Source organism: Anomaloglossus baeobatrachus, chromosome 1 (genome assembly GCF_048569485.1).
Source record: "Anomaloglossus baeobatrachus isolate aAnoBae1 chromosome 1, aAnoBae1.hap1, whole genome shotgun sequence".
Classification (NCBI taxonomy): domain Eukaryota; kingdom Metazoa; phylum Chordata; class Amphibia; order Anura; family Aromobatidae; genus Anomaloglossus; species Anomaloglossus baeobatrachus.
Genome location: NC_134353.1, coordinates 262,674,556 through 262,697,927, shown reverse-complemented (window position 1 = coordinate 262,697,927; position 23,372 = coordinate 262,674,556). Strand labels below are relative to the sequence as shown.

The following is a 23,372-nucleotide window of genomic DNA, read 5'->3' as shown; positions in this document are numbered from 1 at the left end:
TAATAATAAATAATAATAATGTAAATCCAAAATAAGAAGACTAACTGCTCTGGCTCAATATGCTATTGAGGAACATGATCAAGACGGTTATAATCTAAACTTAATAGACATGACGGTCCCAGCATTAATGACATGTAATTTCAGCAGAATGGGCAGAGTTCATTGACAAAGTGTTCTTAGGTCTTCAAGTCTAAGGATGCCTTCTTTAAGATCTCGCCATCATCTATTGCTGATTAACACAGAGTTATTTTCAGCTACACTGCCCTGCAAGAGGCGGGGAGAGGACTGAGGAGGTGGAGGAGGAAGGGGGAGCTGATAGAAGTGTGCTTCAAGTAGTGAAGTGAGCCTCACATCAGCTTGGGCTCAGCAGCAGGGAACAGAGGAGCAGAAAACCTCATTGTCCTCCAAACATAATGGGAAGCGATGTAGAAGATATGGACATGTACGAGAAGGGGGGCTCAAAGAAGTATTGCATCAGTGGAAAGCATGCAGCTTTTATAGTAGCAGGGGTGGTAGTGGTGGGTTTGGCAGTGGGTCTGGGAGTAGGACTTACTTATCCAGAGCCATGTAAAGTCACCAATGGAGACGTAACCAAGCCACCTTCCCCCAGCTTGAAGACCACCACACTTCTGCCAAGAACGACTTCTACTGCTACTACTAGAACTACTACTACTGTTCCGCCGCACCCAGACTCCGAAGGCTGTCCAGTGGAGAATAATGACAGTGGGGACTGGAGTAAGTTTAGACTCCCAAGTGACATTTATCCCTTGCACTATGACCTGCATATCCAACCTGAGTTGGATAAAGATACGTACAATGGTACTGTGACCATCTGGCTGAAGGTGCTCCGGTCAGGAAGCAGACATCTGTGGCTGCACATCAGGGACCTTAAGATTATAGGGCAACCAAGACTGAGAGATCGAGATAACCGGGATATCACTATTGATCATTGCTTTGAATTTAGACTTCATGAGTATGTGGTTTTCCAAGCCAACCAAATTCTGCAGCCTAATGCCAACAATGATGTACAGGATGATACTTATCGTCTGACACTGCAATTTGCAGGACAGTTGAATGGCTCCCTAGTGGGCTTCTACAGGACCACCTACCAAGAAAATGGAGTGACCAAGTAATGTATTCTTGACTTTTTCGAATCTATATATGTTCTATTCTTTCAGTGTGTAAATTATTAATTATTATTATATAGCATTAGTCGAATACTGCATCACTATAATTCACAGGGTAGACTCTTTTTGCTTGTAATAGTTAATGCCAACCCATCTCTAGCATTAGATAAATTATGGATGCTACATTGTATACTGTGCAATCATGATGACCCTAATTGCAGTCAGCAAATACATTTTTAGAAAGAGTTGTTTGTGCTTAGAGGTTAAAGAGAACCTGTCAGCAGCATTTAGCAATATAACATAAAGGCATGGCCATATTGGTGCTGCTATTCTGATTAAACTGATATCTTTGGTGAAGGAATCCGATCTCTGGTTCTTTTTTAATCAATCTCTGACGTTTTCTTCTAATGAGAGCTCTGTGCATTGGGGTAGGACTGAGGGTAGGTAGGTGTTTCTTCTGCGCCTCTGCCCCTCAACTTGCCTCCTTTGTGGGTTACTAATTTTTCGGTGATCTGCCTTCTTTTTTAAATTTCGTTGAGCTATCATCATTTGGGTGTGCGGCACACGCGCAGTGTGATTCCATGGCTGGTTTTTAGGTATTCAATAAAATGCTGCCTGAAGCGGCACATGCACAGACCAAGATTTCGGCTTATTGAAGATGTCATTGAGCCATGATCTGGATCAGAGCATGAGACCTGAAAACTAGCTGTAGAATCCCACCGCACACGTGCCACCCTCCCCAATGATGGTGGCGACACAAAATTTCAAAAAGAAGGCAGATCACTGAATAATCAGTGATCTGTCCTTGACACATATGAGGCAAGTGTAGGGTCAGAGGAGCAGAAGGCCATACCCTCAGTCCTGTACCGATGCACAGAATTGTCATTAGAAGATATCTCATTATACAAGAACCAGAGATCAGATTCCTTCACCAAAGATATTAGTTTACTCAGTATAGCAGCACCATTATAGCGATGTATTTACTTTATATTGCTTAATCCTGCTCACAGATTCTCTTTAAAGCAGGGCTGTGAAGTCAGTCATGTAGTCGGAGTCGGTGTCCATTTTTGCGTAGTCGGAGTCGGTATAAAATGGACTGATTCCAACTCCTAAAATATATAATTAATTGGGAAAAGCGGTTCTATGCAGTATGTGATGAATATTTTTTCATAAGAATTTAGGAAAGTTATGAAATGTCCTATAAATGTCTGTTCTATTCCTGATGAAAGAATCTAGGCTTTTAGTTGAGATGAATGTATACTGCACTTTAGCTACATGATAGAAGTAGTGATGTTACAATTTTACTACTGTAAATTTGTCACAAACATGAGTCATGTACAGATTAAACCAGAAGTTTCCATCCGCTCTCTATAAAGGCACATCTCCATGTTTTTCTCATTGTCTGACATGAAATTAGAATAAACCTTTCTCATTTTAAGTCAATTAGGAACAAAAATTATTTATATTTGCCAAATGCCAGACAAATGAGAGAGAGAGGGAATGTTTTAAGGCATTTTTATTACTCTCTACAAAGTCTTGGTGACCAGGTGTAGAACTGGTGGAAGAAGGTTGAACTAGATGCACCTAGGTCTTTTTTCAACCTTAGTAACTATGTAACTGTCGCGGGCGGAGGAGGGGACGCCGCGCTCTCCCACTGCTCGGGTCCGGCTGGCACTGCGGCCTGCTGCTGCTGCTCGGTGGCTCGAGCGATGGGCCGGATCCCGGGGACTCGAGCGGTGCTCCTCGCCCGTGAGTGAAAGGGGATTGGGGATTTGGGATAGTTTATTGTCCGTGACGCCACCCACGGTTGTGGTGATTTGTTGACACCACCGCTGCTCTGTATGGGAATCCCGGGAGTGGTGGTATGGAGCAGCCAGATGTTAATCCTCCCCTCCGTGGGTAGGGGGTTGGTTGTCCCGGGGCCCAATGATGAGGTGGATGATGCAGGGTTAGGTGGGGTGCAGGGACGCGGGGGCAGCTTTGTGCCTTGCGGCACTGTGGTACTCACTCAGCCTGAGATGATGACACAGTTCTCGGTAAAACACACGGCTGGAAAGACGGTTCCCACGGACGGCTGCACTTGCTTTCCCCAGTAGGTGACGGTGACGGTCCCTTTTTCCTGCACCTAAGATGATGATGGTTGCGATGGGTTCCCACCGGTAACCCGCTCCCCGGCTTGGATATGGGCCGGAGGAGCCCTACTTTGCCCGCAGGCGCTGGCCCTGAGAAACTGGTGCCCTGGCGGTGGCGGTGTCTCTCTGTTACGGTTGGACTGTTGCCTTCAATCGGGACTTGGTTGTTAGGAGACAGACGTCCCCTTCACTGACGGATTTGGCAAATTATGGCGACTCCTAGCCTTGCCGGGATCCGAAAGGCCCCTGCCCTGGTGCTGACTGTTCTTCGTATACTGCTCCAGACCGCCGGGTCACCACCCGTCCGCGGTCCTTCCAGCAACCTCCGAGCAGTCCCCCTGCAGACTATCACCGCCGTCTGCTGACCTTGCTGTCACTGTCCGGGGCACACACCCGGAACAACTTCAGGCTTTACTACTCTCACTTTTCTGTCACTTCAGCTTTTTTCTTTAGCTCCACTACCACTTCACTGTTTACTCCTCACACTTCAAACTCTCTTTTTTTTTTCTGCCTGGTTTTTCCCCCGCCTCCAGGGCTGTGAACTCCTTGGTGGGCGGAGCCAACCGCCTGGCCCACCCCCTGGTGTGAACATCAGCCCCTGGAGGAAGGCAACAAGGATTTTGGTAGCCTAGGTGTTCCTAACTGGGGTGTAGGGTGTGGTGGTGTTGTGACCTGTGACCCCTGGCTTGCCCAGGGCGTCACATAACTAAGTCAAAAGTTTACTAAAGCAGGCTTTACACGCTACTACGATATATCTAACGAGATGTCGGCGGGGTCACGTCGTAAGTGACGCACATCCGGCATCGCTAGTGATATCGTAGCGTGTGACAGCTATGAACGAGCAGAAATACTCAATTTCTCGTTCATCGTTGACACGTCGCTCATTTTCTAAAAATCGAACGTCCGGTTGTTCATTGTTCCCGAGGCAGCACACATCGCTCCGTGTGACATCCCGGGAACGATGAACTGCAGCTTACCTGCATCCTACCAGCAATGCGGAAGGAAGGAGGTTGGCGGGATGTTTACGCCCCGCTCATCTCCGCCCCTCCGCTTCTATTGGCCGTCCGCTGTATGACGTCGCTGTGAGGCCGAACATCCCTCCCCCTTCAGGAAGTGGATGTTCGCCGCCCACAGCGAGGTCGTATGGAAGGTAAGTACGTGTGACGGGTGGTACAGCATTGTGCGACACGGGCAAGAAATTGCCCGTGCCGCACAAACGATGGGGGCGGGTGCAATCACAAATGCGATCGCACGATTAATTGTAATGTGTAAAGCAGCCTTTACACTTAGAATACTATGCCTTTAAACAATATGGGACAGGCCATATGATGATGTCATGTCTTTGGAAGCGTCTGATAGGTTTATTCGCAACTGAGTAAATTAGAAACACACGTGTGGATATACAGTATATTATTGCACACCTGAAACACACTGCTTCTTTATGTGGCATCATAGGAAAGTCACAAAGTCACAAGAAATAATAATATTTATTCATTTATATAGCGCCATTAATTCCACAGCGCTTTACATACATTAGCAACACTGTCCCCATTGGGGCTTACAATCTAAATTCCCTATCAGTATGTCTTTGAAATGTGGGAGGAAACCGGAGTACCAGGAGGAAACCCACACAAAAACGGCGAGAACATAGAAACTCCTTGCAGATGTTGTGGACTAGAACCCAGGACCCCAGGGCTGAAAGGCTGCAGTGCTAACCACTGAGCCGCCCATAATCAGCCAAGATCCCAGGAAGATAATTGTGGATTTGCACAAGTCTGGTAAATCCTTGGTTGCAATTTCCAGATACCTGAAGATGCCTCATTCATCTGTACACGGGTAAGGATGGTTGACCTCGGGGAGATCAACATCCAACACCGCGGAGACAATATCACGTGTTTCTCAATGCAGTGACACTAGAACAAGGCCCCCTGGGAAAATATTCACCTGTACAAGCAATCATATGCAAGTACAAAGAAGATGGAAATGTCTAACCATCATACCGCTCAGGAAATAGATGGGTTCTGTGTACCGAAGATGAACGTGCTTTGGTCAGACATGTGCATATCAACCCAAGAACAAAAGCAAAAGTCCTTGTGAATATGTTGGTGGAAGCTGGTAAGATTGTGTCATTATCCGCAGTGAAATGAGTACTGTATCAACATGGGCTGAAAGGCCACTCTGCCAGGAAGAAGTCATTACCCCAAAAGAAACATAAAAAGTCAGATTAATGTTTGCAAATGCACACAGGAACAAAGACCTTAATTATTGGAGACCTGTCCTGTGGTTTGATGAAACTAAAATTGAACTGTTTGGCCATAATCAGAATCATTACAGTTGAAGAAAAAAGGGAGAAGCTTTGAAGCCTAAGAGCACCATCCCAACTGTGAAACACAAGGGTGGCAGCATCATGTGGAGAGGTTGTTATGCTGCAGGAGAGATTGGTGAAATTTGCAAAACAGATGGCATCATGAGGAAAGATTATGTGACAATACTGAAGCAACATCTGAAGGAACTTGAGCGGAAATGGGTCTGCCAAATGAACACTGACCTGAAACATACTGACAAACTGGTTACAGAGTAGCTTAAGGATAACAAAGTCAATATTTTGGAATGGTGATCAGAAAGCCCTAAACTCAATCCTATTGAAAATTTATGGCCAAAGCTGAAAAGGCAAGTGCGAGCAAGGCAACCTACAAACATGACTCAGTTACACCAGTTCTGTCAAGAGGAATGGGCCAAAATTCCTACCAACTATTGTGAGAAGCTTGTGGAAGGAGATCCAAAAAGTGTGCCCCAAGTCATACAGTGTAAGGGCAATGGTACCAAACACTAATGAAATAGATGGAAACTTTTGAGTTTTCAGAAAGTAATAAAAATGCCTTAAAACATTCTCTCTCTCTCTCTCTCTCTCTCTCTCTCTCATTATTTTGGCATTTGGCAAATATAAATCATTTTGATTCCTATTGACACTAAAATGGGAATGGTTTATTCTGATTTCATGCCAGATAGTGAGAAAAACATGCAGATGTGTCTTTACAGATAGTGGATGGAAGTTAAGGGTTTCAACTGTATGAGGGAGTTGGAATCGGAATCAGGGAAATTGAGGAGTCAGAGTCGGAGTTGGAGTCGGAGGTTTGGTTTACCGACCTCACAACCCTGCTTTAAAGGGAGCCTATCACCTTCCCAGCCCCTAATATACTAAAGTGGGGAAAATAACTATTTGATACGCTGCCAATTTTGTAAGTTTTCCCACCTACAAAAAATTTTTATCGTAGGTATACTTCAACTGTGACAGATGTACTAAAAAAATCCAGAAAATCACATTGTATGATTTTTATATAATTAATTTGCATTTTATTGCATGAAATAAGTATGCGATCACCTACCAACCAGCAAGTATTCTGGCTCTCACAGACCTGTCATTTTTTTTAAAAAGCTCAACTACTCTGCACTCATTACCTCATTACCTGTATTAATTGCACCTGTTAGAACTCATTACCTATATAAATGACACTTGGCCAAGACCAAATAGCTGTTGAAGAACTCCAGGAAGAAAATTGAAGACCTTCACAAGGCTGGGATGGGCTACAGTACAATAGGCAAGCAACTTGATGAGAAGGCAACAACTGTTGGCACAAGAAAATTTAAGAAACAGAAGATGACTGTCAATGTTACTTAGTCTGGGGCCCCTTGCAAGATCTCGCCTTGTGAAGTAAGGATGATTCTGAGGAAGGTCAGGAATCAGCCCAGAACCACACAGAAGGACCTGGTCAATGACCTAAAGAGAGCTGGGGCCACAGTCTCAAAGATTAACTTTAGTAAGACATTTTTCCATGGATTTAAATCCTGCAGGGCAAGCACGGTTTTCCTGCTCATGCCAGCACCTGTCCAGGCCCATTTGAAGTTTACCAATGAACATCTGGATGACTGGATGATCCAGTAGAGGCATGGGAGAAGGTCATGTGGACAGATGAGACCAAAATAGAAATTTTTAAGTCAACTCCACTGGCCATGTTTGGAGGAAGAAGAAGGATAAGTACAACCCCAAAAACACTATCCTAACTGTGAAGCATCGGGGTGGAAATATTATACTTAGAGGGTGCTTTTCTGCAAAGGGGACAGGACTACTGCACCATATTGAAAGGAAGATGGATTGGGTCATGTATAGTGATATTTTGGCCAACAACCTCCTTTCCTCAGTAAAATCATTGAAGATGGCTCATGACTAGGTCTTTCAGCATGACAATAACCTGAAACATATTGCCAGGGAACTAAGCATTTCAAGGTGCTGGAGTGGCCTAGTCAATCTCCAGACCTGAACCCAATAGAAAATCTTTGGAGATAGCTGAATCTCTGCCCAGCAACAGCCCCTGAACCTGAAAGATCTCGAGAAGATCTATATGGAGAAAATCTCTAGATAGGAGTTGTCCAAAAAACCCTGCTGCATTGTGTGCAAACTTGGTCAAGAACTACAGAAAATGTTTAACCTCGGTAATTGCACAGTTTTCTGTACCAAATATTAAGTTCTGTTTTTCTATTGTATCAAATACTTATTTCATGCAATAAAATGAAAATTAATTATTTAAAAATCATGTGATTTTCTGAATATTTTTATTCTGTCGGTCCCAGTTGAAGTGTACCCACGATAAAAATTACAGACCTATACATTCTTTGTAGCTGGAAAAACTTACAAAATCGACAGTGTAACAAATACTAATTTTCCCCACTGTATCCCCACAACTTTATTTAAGCTCATTTCTGTATTATAAGATGTTTTAATGTGCCATACACTTATTTCTATATTTAAAAAAATCAAGTTCTAAATATCGCTAGTAATGCAAATTAGCCAGTACTAGTACAGTGGAGTATTGAGCTCCCTAGACTAATCCCATCTTGGATTTTGCAATCATGCTCTGGGGTGTCATGCGTTGTTTGGCTTTGCACTTGCTGTGTGTCATGGCAGCGTTGGACTCTGTTCACACTGCAGAGTCTGACAAGCAGCCTGAGGTCTCTTAGTTGTTCAGCCTGACTCGGGCGTATGCTGTTTTTAGCTTCACTTTTCTCCAATCCAGGAGAAGTTAATTCCTGCTGGCTTGTGAACTGTTGCTAATAGTTCAGGCTGCTAATGACCACTCACAGCCGCCTTCACTCCTTATAAGGTACTGGATCCAGTTTCTTGTCGCCGAATATAGCTCAGCGTTGCTTCAGCGATAACGGTCCTTATTGTAGAGATCCAGAGCCTGGGGATCTGTGATGTACTTTCCTGAGTGTTGTGGAAATAATCCCGTTGTTCGTTTATTTCCTCCCTGTGTTTTATTTCCTCCTAGGTTTATGTTGTATCTTCCCTGTGGCTGATTGCAGTGTGTGTTTTGGTACTTCCACTCCCCTTGTTATTTGTGGGGTTTGCTTCTCTGGTCCTGGACCTCTCCTGGGGTGGGAGAGAGGGGTTGTTAGATCAGGGTCCGGACAGGAGCTAGGGTTACGCTAGTGACCCAGACCTAGCTACAGTCAAGCTTACCTCTGGCATAAGAGACAGCACAGGAGCTCTAGCTTGAGGGCCAACTTAGAGGTCTCTGCTCAGTTACCCACTTATTCCTCGTAACATGGGGTTGGCGATTAACATCCACCATACAGGAGACATTACTCTGAATCATTTGAGCATGAGGATGACATTCTGGCCATGTGCAATTAAGTGGTGGTATGCTCCCTGGTTTCATCATTGAACGACGCAGGCACAGGGAGACATTTGTTTTGCCTAACCTACTTTGTAGCCAGCCACAGAGAACAGGATCAGCATCACTAATGCCTCCCAGGTAGAGATGAGCGAACCGGTCGCGGTTCGGCTCGAGGTCGGTTCGCCGAACGGAGGTCCCGTTCGAGTTCGGTTCGTCGAACGTTCGACGAACCGAACTCGAACTGCATAGGAAACAATGGCAGGCAATCACAAACACATAAAAACACCTAGAAAACACCCTCAAAGGTGTCCAAAAGGTGATAAACAACTCACAACACAACACAAACACATGGGAAAGTGACAAGGACATATACTCATGCGAAAACAAAAGAGCTGGACAAGGAAAAAGAGGAGGAGACACAGATATATGAGTATATGCAAGGAAACATCGATGCCATTACTGTGCAACTTGAGCCCTGCTCATTTTAGGCTTCCAATCTGGATAAATTGCCTGAGCTTGCCACGTACGCCTTGGGGATCTTGTCGTGTCCTGCAGCCAGCGTTCTCTCGGAACCTGTCTTCAGTGCTGCTGGGGGTCTGCTGGCAGATAAGCACACGTGTCTGTCCACTGACAATGTGGACATGGCTCTCAGAGGACTTTTCTTCCCCTGGGTCAGTCAGGGGACGGGAAAGGCACGCGTATTTTTTAGAGTGCTTCATGCAAAGCATCTGTTTCTTTTTCAAAAGGGGGGTCAACTGATGCCAATCAAGTTGGGTGTGTGTGGCCAAATTAGTGGAAACGAGGGAGACTGTGGTTGGAGTCCCCTCGCTTTTGAAAAAAGAACCAAGATGAACAAGTCATGGCTCTCAGAGGACTTTTCTTCCCTTGGGTCATCCAGGGGACGGGAAAGGCACGCGTATTTTTGAGAGTGCTTCATGCAAAGCATCTATTTCATTTTGAAAAGGGGGATCAAGTGATGCCAGTCAAGTGGGGTGTGTGTGGCCCAATTAGTGGAAAAGAGGGAGACTGTGGTTGGAGTCCCCTCACTGTGTTTGTAAAAGAACCAAGATGAACAAGTCATGGCTCTCAGAGGACTTTTCTTCCCCTGGGTCATCCAGGGGACGGGAAAGACACGTGCATTTTTGAGAGTGCTTCATGCAAAGCATCTTTTTCTTTTTCAAAAGGGGGGTCAACTGATGCCAGTCAAGTGGGGTGTGTGTGGCCCAATTAGTGGCAACGAGGGAGACTGTGGTTGGAGTCCCCTCGCTGTGTTTCTAAAAGAACCAAAATGAACAAGTCATGGCTCTCAGAGGACTTTTCTTCCCCTGGGTCATCCAGGGGATGGGAAAGACACGCGTATTTTTGAGAGTGCTTCATGCAAAGCATCTTTTTCTTTTTCAAAAGGGGGGTCAACTGATGCCAGTCAAGTGGGGTGTGTGTGGCCCAATTAGTGGCAACGAGGGAGACTGTGGTTGGAGTCCCCTCGCTGTGTTTTACATGATTTTCGAAGGGCATGACATGCCTAAGAGGTTGAGTTTCATCATCTGCAACTTGTTGGCAACAGAAAGGCTGCCTTTACACCCTTTTGAGACCGAGGATTTCCGAGACCTTATGCCCATTGCAGTGCCCCAAGAGCCGATGGCCAGTCGTCACTCCTTCTCCAAGAAAGGCGTGCCTGCGCTACCACAGCAGGTCGCACACAACCTCACCAATTCCTTGAGAAACTCTGTGTGTGACAGGGTGCATTTCAACACAGATACTTGGACCAGTAAGCATGGACAGGAGAGTTACATGTTGCTGACTGGGCACTGGGTAACTATGGTGAGAGATGGAGAAGGGTTTGCTGAACAAGTCTTGCCGTCCCCACGACTTGTGTGTCAATCCTTCCTCTGTATGTACAAGTTCCTCCACTGCTTCTGCCTCCTTAACCTCGTGTGGGTGCTCCACCTCGGCCCAAACCCTGTGTGGTCAGGCCACCCTTCCTTGTAACTGCGCCCAAGGAATCCCACACACCTCCTTACTATGCTGGCAGCAGAGCTCAAGGCCATCAGGCGGTCAAATGTTTACTTTGAAATGTAGGGGAAATGTGAGACGCCGCTGAGGAATTGTGGACGGTTAGCTCTGGAGAGTGAGACCGAGTTTCATCAATGGTTGTCTACACTCAACCAGCAGTCAGGGAAGGTCGGGTGCGACAATGATGCAAACCAGTCTGCGACCCTTCTTCAGGGCAATGTGACACACGTGCCTTGTATGGCTCACGTGTTGAACCTGGTTGTCCAGCAATTTTTGAAACACTATCCCGGCCTACATGGCCTTCTGCAGAGGGCACGGTGTAACGCCTGCCTGGATCGACACACTCAGATGGGCTGTAAAGGATAGGCTAGAGGCAAGCCACTCACCAAGCTGGACAATCAGAACCCTGAAACCCTTTAACCCCTATACAGTGATTTGGAATTACACAGGGCCCAAGTTGATCAATACCTGTGGAAGGCTGCAGTTCCAGAGAATAGTAGTCATGCATGGTCAAAAACATTAATTGAGGAAGAGGAACAGAATGGGATGGCCAGGACTTAATCAGAAAACAAGCAGAGGTGAAATGCGGATCGGTTAACGAGGTACATAAACAGCAAGCAGGAAAAGTAGTCAGGTAACAAGCACACAAACTCATAAAACTGAACTGGGGGTAACAATAACAAGAGGTTCATAGCTTTGTCTGGCAGTGGTCTGCAGACAGGAGGGGCCTAAAAAAGGGTGTGGTGTCTTCCCATTGGTTGTAGCTGAATGATGGTACTTCATCTGTGAGATACCCACCACCTACATTCAGCCTGTGGTTCTGTATCTGTCAAGGTAACGCAACCCAGTGGGTGACCATAACCTGCGTCCACCTGCACCGCAGGCATCGACTCCTTTCCCATCATCAGCACTATGCACGAAAGGAACACGTTGTCACCTGGCGACCGGAGTACAAATTGATTGAGTGGACTACGTTGGTGACTTAACAGCCGTGTGTGGCAATGATGCAAACCTGTCTGCGGCCCTTCGTCAGGGCAATGTGACACACGTGCCTTGTATGGCTCACGTGTTGAATCTGATTCTCCAGCAATTCTTAAAATACCATCCCGGCCTACATGGCCTTGTGCAGCGGGCACGCTGCTATGTGCTCACTTTCATCCTTCGCACCCAGCAGCTCAACAACTTTCATCGCTCCTGAAGTCTTAGGGTCTGGCGGTTAAACGCCTGAAATGCGATGTTCCGACACGCAGGAATTTGAATCTGCACATGTTTCAGCGTCTGTGGCAACACCGCAGAGCCCTGCTGAAATATGGTATGACGTATACCCTGGGCTAACTTGATCCAGAGGTGGTGCAGATCACGCTGCTGGAGTGGTGTCAGATCAAGGCCTATGCACCCTTCTACACAGTTTACAAATATCGACGAAGATCTTTAGCACTGGCGATGCCATTCTCAGCGTGACAATTCTGTTCATCTACAAGATGGAGCACACTGTATGCATTATTCGGAGTCAGATGTTGGTCCAAGAGGAAGGGGAGGAAGTACAGGAGGAGTCATATGCAGAAGGGATAATAAGATCTACAAGGTCCAGACGGTGAGCGGCACCTAGGCGGAAGTCAAGGGATGGTGGGGGAGAGGGATTAACAAGGGCGCATAGTATCAGCAAAAATTGTTGAGGAAGGTGCAGGAGCCCATGAAGAAATGGAGGACGAACTGGCGATGGGCATGGAAGACTCAGCAGATGAGTGAGAGCTTGCTCACATTTCGGTTGTGCGAGGTTGGGGGGAGAGGGCAGAGGAAGGAGGCACGATTCTCACCTCTCTGCCACCAACACACCAAGGACTTGGTCCTCCTGGATGCACAAGACACATGAGCGCCTTCTTGCTGCACTACCTACAACATGACCCTCGGATTGTACGAATTCGAAGTAATGCTAACTACTGGGTTGCCACACTGTTAGATCCCCGGTACAAGACAAAATTTGGCGAAATAATTCCTGCCATAGAAATGGACGCACGTATACAGGAGTATCTGCAAAAGGTGGTACGGATTCTTAGATCTGCTTTTCCAGTAAACACCAGTGCTGCACAGAGTGAATCTCAACGCTTTGTCATGGATAGGAGGAAATGGGCTTTTTTACTTGTCCACATCTGAGGGACCGAGGGCTGGCTGCTGTGCTGAGATGGCATTGAGTACGGTGTCCCTGCAGAGTTGCACTTTTGGTCATATACCAAATGAGTTGAAAAAGGACAAATGCTGGTGGAAAGGGGAACAGGTGTGTTGGAAAGGGGAAAAAAATTTTTGTCCGTGGGTTTCTTGGTTAAGCAAAAGTAACATTTGATGAAGAAACACCATCTGTTACGGTGGGACTGGCAGATTTGGATAAGGTGGTATACACTATGTTACCGCTATATAACGAAAATTAATAAGAAAAGAAAGAGAAAGGTGATCCCCATCAGCAGTCAGTGTCCACCGTGCTCCAAGATGGAAAAGGTGAGGTTGGCAACTGGAAGGTTAGGTGGAGGATACAGATCTGTGTGGCTATGAAACTAATAGTTGCCTGAACCGAGTTAGACGCCACTCGGATCTTAAGACTGGGAGCCCTGTTAGCGTCACAGGGTCCACATGCCCACCCAGCCCAGGAACTCCCTGTTAACATCACAGGGGCCATTGAGTACGCTGACCGTGTGCATTGGGGCCACACCTGTGGACAGCAGGCGCATCAGCAGCAGCAGGCCTGTTAATGTCACTGGGCTGCACAAGCAGGACTTGTAGTACAGGAGCTGGTCTTAACCGTTCTGCGTTACCAACTGTGGTGGCGGCCTGCATCGACGCCCTATCCCTGCCTACCTCTGGCCTAAAGCCGCAATGGGTTCAACACATGGAGGTGTGCTCTTTCGGAGCATAATAGAAGACTGCGCACCTCCTTGTTGGCTCCAGCCCGTTTTATAACCTGGGTCCGCCCCAAAGCAGGGTGGACCACAATGCACCTCCTTGAGACAAAAGCAGAGTGACACGTCATGAGTGGCATAACTAGCGTCCTATTTGGAACCGCAACTTCAATAATGACCTCATGGCTGCCACGACACAAACACCTCACCAGTCATCGTCTGACCATCAATAATGAGGTGACAAGTCATAGGGGCGGGCCTCTGCAAGCCATTTGGGAGTGGCCTGGCCACATCGTCAGGAGACCTGATGCCCTGTGGTCTATATGGGCCCCCCCACATCAGGGGCAGGGCCAAAGAGTTCATTACCGGACCTAGTTTCTGATGCAGTAAGTGCCTGAGCATGGTCAGTTGCATGAAATAGAGTCTCTGAAAAAAGACTATCAGCTTTAGCATGGTGTCTCGGCACAAAACAGGACTTATACCCGGCACGGAATACAAGTACCTGTGCAAAGAGGCTTTTCGCACTAAGTGTGGGAGCATGGGCTGTATCCCGAAATGAAGACTTAGCCTCAGGAATGGCACAGTCAGGCTGAGCATACTCACTAGGCGAAACACTGTAGTTAGGCTGCAGCTGGGGTAAATCGGCACACGCATGCGCACTAGCTGCCTCTCCACACTTACACATGGAGGAGAAATTGCTCTTCGGGTGTGGACTTGGAGATACTGTCTATGAACAGAAGGAAAAGCTAAAGGAAGCCTCACTTTCTATCCCTCCGAATTATCAAATGCAGCAATGAATTCCCTGAGTTTGCTATAACATTAGCGTAGCAAAATGTGCATGAGGGTGTAATGCACAGGTGCTAGAAATAGCTTGGCACCAGTGGGACACTAATGAAATACAACAGCCAGTTCTATGATGCCACTAAATGGCAGTATTTTTTGCTATCATTATAGCTTATTAAAAACAGAGCAGGAGGGTGTCCTGCAGAGGTGCTGCACATAGATTTGCACCAGTGGGGCACTAATGGAGTACAACAGCCACTTCTTGTATGCCACTAAGTTTACTCAATTTTTGGTATTATAATGTCTTAGTAAGTAACAATGAGTTTGAGTGTGCAATGCAGGCAGAGGTGCTGCAAATATCTTTGCACTAGTGGGACGATACAGAAGTCCAACAGTCACGTTTAGGATGCCACTAAGTTCACTCAGTGTTTGCTAGTATAATGGCTTAGTAACAATGAGTTTGAGTGTGCAATGCAGGCAGACGTGCTGCAAATATCTTTGCACTTGTGGGACGATACAGAAGTCCAACAGCCATGTTTAGGATGCCACTTCGTTCACTCAGTTTTTGCTAGTATAATGGCTTAGTAACAATGAGTTGGAGTGTGCAAAGGGCAGGAGGGTACAGTGGCAGGGTTGTGGGTCTCTGGGTAGAGGAAAGGAAGCCTGCCTTTCTATCCCTCCTAATGGGGAAATGCAGCGAGGAAATCCCTGACCTTAGCTACACAGACGCTGTCATCTTGTGTAGCTGTTAAACTCTGTTTTAAACTCTGTCACCTATGGCTCTGACCCTGCCGGTATGAGCCCTTAAAAGGACTGATAGAAAGTGCTATTCCTAAGCTGTCCAGCGCTGTGTATGGAGCGTATACAGCAGTATCGGCGATAGGAGCTGCGCCAGTGATGTCTGACACCAAGGACGCAGAAGGCAGATAATTGCGTGCTGGAGGAAAATGTCCGGTTTTATAATGCAGGGACATGTGACATGGACATCCTATCACACATGCCGTTGCTTCTCTGGCTAAAAGTCCACTTAGCTGTGTGTGTGTCTGGGATTGGCTGACATGCTGGCCCGCCCCACTACACGCGCGCGCTTAGGGAAGGAAGACAAGGAAAAAAAAAAAAAATGGCGATCGCCATTATACATACAGCAGTGATCTGAATGCGCTGTTCCCGCACACTATACACTGAAATGTCATAATAGTGTGAGTCACAGAGTGACTTACACTATTACAGCGGTAAGCCAACTAGGAATTAGCTGGGTTTTTTGCTGCTAGAACCGTTCTCGAACGCATCTAGAACTATCGAGCTTTAGCAAAAAAGCTCGAGTTCTAGTTCAATCTAGAACAGCCCCCAAAATCACTCGAGCCGCGAACTGGAGAACTTCGAACCGCGCTCAACTCTACTCCCAGGCTTCACTGCACATGGCCAAGAAGGCAGAACCTCATGCTCTCTCTCAAGAGATGCGCAGCCCTGATTGTGATATTTCCAAGGGCGAAATTACAAGATCTGATGTATGACTAGTTTTAGGGAAACAACACCATGCTGGACTAGTCCTAGCTAGTTTGCATAACACAAACAACACTTATAATCTGATTTTTCAAACATAGCAATATATATATGGCATAAAAGGACCTTCTTATAACCAAGAAGTAGGCTTCTATAAAGTTATGGTGGTGGTTTATGAGCTTACCGATTCTCTTCAAGTTATTGAGAGTGCATAGGATGCAGTTATATCTGAGCAATGATGCCCCAGAGGCATTGGCATACTGCCAATGGCGATAGCCCACATGGCTACTATGGGGCTCATGAATCGGGGGGTGCCATGCCAGCGACATCGGACCCCGCACATCTTCACACTTTTAACTGTTTCGGTACCACAGATGCCAATACAGTTGAAAGCACTGATGAAAGAGGGAGCGCTCTGCTGTCCATTCCCCCTCCCTCATCATTCTCCTGCTGTTGCATCTGAGATATCTTAGCGCAGCAGGTGCGATTATGTCACTTCATCGCACCCAATGTACTGAGTTATAAAACAGACAGCTTCTGAACACTCCCTATTGACACTGAAGCAGTGAGAGACAAAGGAGAGGTGAGTATTTTTATATTTTTTTTAAATCAGTGCTTACACGGACGGTGGCCATAATGCTACATTGATGACAACTATGGGAAGTGCATTATACCATATGGAGGACTAATGGCTGTGCATTATATTTGGAGGTGCATTATACAGTACTATATGGAGGACTATTCGGGGGTATATTATATGGAGGACTATGGAAGGTGCATTATATTATATGGAGGACTATGGTGTGCATTATATTATTTGGAGGACTAAGGGGTGCATTATACAATACGGAAGACTTTGGGCTGTGCATTATAGTATGTAGAGGACAATGGGGGTACATCATACTATATGGAGGACTATTTGGGTGCATTATATATCAAGGACTATGGAGGGTGCATTATTTTATATCAAGGACTATGGAAAGTGCAATAAATTATATGGAGGACTATGGGGGGTGTATTATACTTTATGGAGAACTATGGAGGGTACGATATATTATATGGAGAACTATGGGCTGTGCATTAGACTATATGGAGGACTATGGGGTGCATTATACGATATGGAGGACTATGGAGGTGCATTACACTATATGGAGGACAATGGATAGTGCAATATACTATATGGAGGACTATGGGGTGTTCATTATACTATATTGAGCTCTCTGGGGTGTTCATTATACTATATAGAGGACTATGGGGTGTGTACTATATCATATTGAGGACTATGGAGGTGCATTGTACTATATGTAGGATTATCAGGGGTGCATTATATATGGAAGACTGTTGGATGCATTATACTATATAGAGGACTATGAGGGGGTATTATACTATATGGAGACTATGGAGAGTGCATTATATTTATAGAGGACTATGGGTACTGCATTATACTATATGGAGGATTATGTGGGGCCCATTATATCATATGAAGGACTCTGGGGGGGTACATTATACTATATGGGAAACAATGTGAAGCCCATTATACTATATGAAAGGCTATGTTATTATAATGTTTGGAGGGATACGTGGAGGCCATTATAGTATTTGGAGGACTATGTGGGAGCATTTATACTTTATGGAGGGCTATTTTAGGACCACTATACTGTATGTAAGCAAATATACAGTGTGGAGATTTGTGTGTGGTCTATTTACTGTGTGGGGGCCATTGTACTGTTTGAAGGGCTAGTGGGACCTAATATAGAGTGTGCAGTGGTATGGAGGCCATTATACTGTAAGAAGACACATTAAACTGCACGGAGGGCTATCTGGGGATCACAGTTGAGAATTATACAGTGTTGGGGTCACTATACTTTGCTGGGGTAGTTGAGGAGGGTACTGCATGGTCACCATTCTGTATGTCTGGAGGGTACTGTGAAGGAATTTATTGTGGGGCATAATACAGTGTTTGCAGGACAGTTTTGTTGGCATTGTACCTTATGAATGCAATGAAAGGGGAATCTAGGGTCTTCAATGGGAGGACAATTAGTTCAAAAGAGCTGAAAAGTTGTCGCATGTGCTATTATGTGATCCAGCCGAATATTATTTTTTTAGATTTTGTTTTTTTGGGGGGGCTGCAATTAGAACTTCTGCTATGGGGTTTCTTGATTTCTATGTATTCAATATCAAGATCATTTTTCTTCCAATGGCATGTGAAAGTTGAGGGTCCTCAATGTTGACCTCTGCTGCAGCTCATCATTATTGCCAGGAAATTGAAATTAAATAGTAATGACAAAGATGTTCTACTAGATTGGGTTCATTGAATGCTTTAAACACAGCTAAATGGGTTAAATCCTTTTTGGCATTCTATTCTGGACCGATGCTCAATGAATTGGAGTAGGAGCTAAGAATTTCTCACTCCTTCTCTGCTAAATCACGGTTATATTTTTGTCAAGTGTCCAGGGTAGTTTGCACTACAGCTGGCACACATATCTAGCACGATGTCACTAACTAATGTTACTTAAGACGTAAATCATGTCCAAGGCACCTTAGCTGAATTTAATTGTAGAGAAGTTGTCAATGAAAACTCTCTGCAAACAATAGCATTAGTTTTACGGGGCTGCAAAATCAGTTTATCTATGCCAGATCATCCATTTAAACTTTGATTCTGAGAGATAGAGAGGCATGTAAAGGCCACGTCTCACTAAGCAACATCGCTAGCAACATCGCTGCTGAGGCAAGACTTTTGTGACGTAGCAGCGATGTTGCTGTGTGTGACATCCAGCAACAACCTGGCCCCTGCTGTGAGGTCGCTGGTTGTTGCTGAATGTCCAGGGACATTTTTTAGTTGTTGCTCTCCCGCTGTGAAGCACAGATCGCTGTGTGTGACAGCGAGACAGCAACAACTAAATGTGCAGGCAGCAGGGAGCCGGCTTCTGCGGATGCTGGTAACCAATGTAAATATCGGGTAACCAAGAAGCCCTTACGTTGGTTACCCGATATTTACCTTCGTTACCAGCGTCCGCCACTCTCACGCTGGCTCCCTGCACACATAGCCAGACTACACATCGGGTAATTAACCCGATGTGTACTCTGGCTAGGAGTGCAGGGAGCCAGCGCTAAGCGGTGTGTCCTGGTAACCAAGGTAAATATCGGGTTGGTTACCCGATATTTACCTTCGTTACCAAGTGCAGCATCGCTTCCACGCGTCGCTGCTGGCTGGAGGCTGGTCACTGGTTGCTGGTGAGATCTGCCTGTGTGACAGCTCACCAGCAACCCGTGTAGCGACGCTCTAGCGATCCCTGCCAGGTCAGGTTGCTGGTGGGATCGCTGGAGCGTCGCTTAGTTTGACGGTACCTTAACTCAGATTTCTGTAATTGCCAGACAGGTATTTATGCATCATATGTTCCACGAGTTATTTTGAAAAATACTCAATATTAATTGCATTTGTTTAGTTCTAAACAGAAATTTTACATTGTAGAGTCCATCATGTATATAAGCTAAGGGTACGCTCACACGAGCGTATGAATCGGACGAGTGCAATCAAAGAAAATCTCGCATTGCATTCGGACCAATGTTAATCAGTGAAGGAGAGCAGATGGTCAGCTTTTTTTCCTCCAGATTCTGGATGAGAGAAAAGTCACAGCATGCTGTGATTGTCAGCGAGAGTCATGTCACCCGCACCCATACAAGTCTATGGGTGCGAGAGAAACATCGGACTGCTCTCAGAAGACATCAGAGTGCAGTGTGATAATTGCATCAGCTGACACTGGAAGAGATGGGGAGATTAGTCCCTCCCTCTCCTCCACAGCTTCCACTCTCTCCTCCGCAGCTGTGATATGATTGCAGGATCGGCTCACAGTTGCATGACACTCGGCTCACGCTGGCAGCACAGCGGGAGCCGAGGTTCATTAGCATATCGCATCTGATGCACTCACATCGGATGCCATATCATAAAGTGAATCCTGGCATAACAGATGAGAAAAAAAAATGTACAAATGCTATATCCCCATACCCCGCTCAGTAGTCTGTGCAGTCTTGGTACATCTGTCTACAATGTTGTCACATCATCAGAAGGTCCAAAATTCAATGCACCAAAAATCCTTTTCCGATGAATCACTTTATTAGTTACGGCATGCACAGAGCACATAACATGCAGCAACTAGTGCTGTAAATTAATGCAGTCACCTCAAATTGTAGGTACACTTTAAACAATTGACTTTCCTCAGTCTAGGCTGTAATATAGTTATGTTTCTATTTTGTATATTTGCATGAAGGATCCACAAATATTTGCATCCATCTAGGAGAATTTAAAGATTTAGAAGAGTCCTGGGTCTGCATGATATGTGCAACTCTTAAATAATGCCAACAAAATAAGACGTCTCACATAATTCAACACATACCAGTAGGAGTGAGGTTCCTGCTTGCAAGCTCACAATGTATCAGGAAATAGGGGTGACACAAAAGGTAAAAATAAAGTGTTTGTCATGTAATGTCCCAGCTATCAGGATAATAAAAGAGGCATTCACACAATGCTGCATGAACCAGTCACCATCAGTACAAGTACAGGTACAAAGAGCTACTGAGTGCATGGAGGACTAGTCTAGCCATAACTTTACATGGAAAGTCCATTCCTCCGTTACTGAGAAATCAGTGTTTGCATTGATAAAGATGAAGAACTCTTTGTATATATGAAGGCTCTGTCACTCCAGCTCTATTCCACTCCCAGCACCGTCTCCTACTTGACTTCAGGCAAAGGAGTCATCAGTCAAGCAGGAAGAGGTGTTGCTGGGAAGGGAATAGAACTTGAGTGACAGAGGCTGCAGATCTACAAGTAGTTCTTCAACCTCATTCACATGTCAATGCAAATGCAGATTTCTTAGTAACATAGGGACTGGCAAGGTAAAGGTATTGTTAAGGCCCCGTCACACACACAGATAAATCTTTGGCAGATCTGTGGTTGCAGTGAAATCATGGACATATTGTTCCATTTGTACACAGCCACAAACCTGGCACTGATTGTCAACAATTTCACTGCAACCACAGATCTGCCGCAGATTTATCTCTGTGTGTGACAGGGCCTTTAGACTTGTCTTTGAAAAATCTAAATGCAAATATAACTAGTTCAGGGTGACACAGATTCCCTCTAAAAGTGACTCTGGACGTTTTTGTTATGTAATCTAAGAGCAGCATGATGTATAGGTTGAGAGCCTGATTTCAGGGATGTATCACTAACTAGGCTGTATATTGCTATTTCAATAAAATCAGTGTTTTATCAGGAGGAGATTATCAATAAAAGACTAGCTATCTTGTGCCTCCTAGTCAACTACTGTGTGTAACCCTGTCCCCACCACTGATTAGCAGCTTGCTGTCAATGTAGAGTGTACACAGAAAGCTGCCAGTCAGTGGTGTGAGTTATACAGTACAAAGTTCATCCTCTGAGCACAACTAGAGCTGCCCCGGAAAAGACAGTGAGTGTTTCAATATCACAGCATGCAGACTAGTGTGTTACAAATTTGTGAAATCTGGGTCTCAACCCCTACAGCATGCTGCTCTCAGATTACATAGCAAATTTCTGTTTACAGATTCCCTTTACGCCAGTCAATAAGCTAGCTATAATAGATTGGGAGTCTCAAAGCCTAGCGCAGAATGAAGTATTTGTAGACTTAAGGGGGCTTTGCTCGCATCGCTAACGAAATGTCGTTGGGGTCATGGAATTCGTGACACACATCCGGCCTCGTTAGCGACGTCATTGCGTGTGAAACATATGAACAACCACTAACGATCAAAATTACTCACCTAATCGTTGATCGTTGACACGTTGTTCTAATCCCAAATGTCGTTGCTGTTGCAGGATGCAGGTTGTTCGTTGTTCCTGAGGCAGCACGCATCGATAATTGTGACACCCCAGGAACGAGGAACAACACCTTACCTGCGTCCTCCGGCAACGAGGTGGGCATAACTTTCTTTCGACTGCTCTCCACCCGTCCGCTTCGATTGGACGACTGCCGTGTGACGTCGCTGTGACGCCGCACTAACCGCCCCCTTAGAAAGGAGGCAGTTTACCGGCCACAGCGATGCCGCTAAGCAGGTAAGTCCGTGTGATGGGGGCTAACGATATTGTGCGCCACAGGCAGCGATTTGCCCGTGACGCACAAACGACGGGGGCAGGTACGCTTGCTAGCGATATCGCTAGCGATATCGTAGCATGTAAAGCCCCCTTTAGGCTATGTTCACACACTGCATCCTTTCCTAACCACAAAGATGCAGCGATTTTGGCCCCAAAAAACGCACCCGTGGCAAAAAGGTATGCGTTTTTCCACGCCTTTTTGCAGTGTTTTTACCACATTTTGCCCAAAGCGTTTTTTTTAAGTCAAATCTATTGACTGGCAGGGTTCAAAAATGCTGGAAAAATGCAAAAAGAATTGACATGCTGCATCTTCAAAAACGCAGCCAAGATGCAGCCAAAAATAAAATGCACTATGTAAATAGCAAAATAGAAATCTCATAGACTTTGCTGGGAGAAGGAAATGCATGCATTTAGTTCCATCTTTGTGACCTCAAAAAATGCACAAAAACGCATTAAAAGATGCAGTGTGTGAACATAGCCTTTGGCTTCCACTTTCTGAGGCATTATACAGAGGCGTATCTAGGTGGGGGCTGGCGGGGCATCTGCCCTTGGCGCAGTGTCAGGGGGGCGCTGTCATGCTGACTGATGCAGCACTGAGTTTCCCTGGCGGCCTGAGCCAACATCAATGCTTGGCTGTCAGCAAGGGCGGTGATGTATGCTGCAGCCCCCGTGCCGAGTTCCGAGGACCACAGAGCTCCTGCTGGCAGCCCGAACTTTCCTGGTTTGCTGGCTCCTTACTTGCACGGAGCTTTCACTGCTTCATGCAGGGTGTACGTTTGTCTGTGGGTGGAGCTAGCACGCACTGTGCACTGTGCTCCCCATCCAACAGATGAAGGTAGATGCTAGAATGTATGGGCTCCTTCCAGGTATGAGTTAATTTGTAATGAAGCTGGTCATGCCCACTAACATGGAAGGAACCCATACATTCTAGGCTCAACCCACAGAGGAACCGAAGCATCTACATATCGCCGAGCTGTATGTCATCCTTTCCACCCCAGTACTTTATACCCCCACTACTACTATCTGTCCCACGCACCCCAGTGGTGTATACCCCCAGTAATATTTGCCCCACGCACCCCAGAGCTGTATAGCCCAGTACTATTTGCCCAACGCACCCCAGAGCTGTA

At 45.8% G+C, this 23,372-nt stretch overlaps 1 protein-coding gene across 2 annotated transcripts in view; it reads left to right on the top strand.

The window, feature by feature from the left end:
• The first annotated feature begins 357 nt into the window (after positions 1-357).
• ENPEP (glutamyl aminopeptidase) overlaps positions 358-23,372 on the top strand; it is a 148,723-nt gene continuing 125,708 nt past the window's right edge. For both annotated transcript variants that reach the window (XR_012754245.1, XM_075349316.1), the window contains exon 1: positions 358-1,129. Coding sequence is in view for 1 of the 2 variants with exons in the window: in XM_075349316.1 (XP_075205431.1) it covers positions 414-1,129 (716 nt within the window). In the remaining variant the exon portion in view is untranslated. The remainder of the gene's footprint in view (positions 1,130-23,372) is intronic.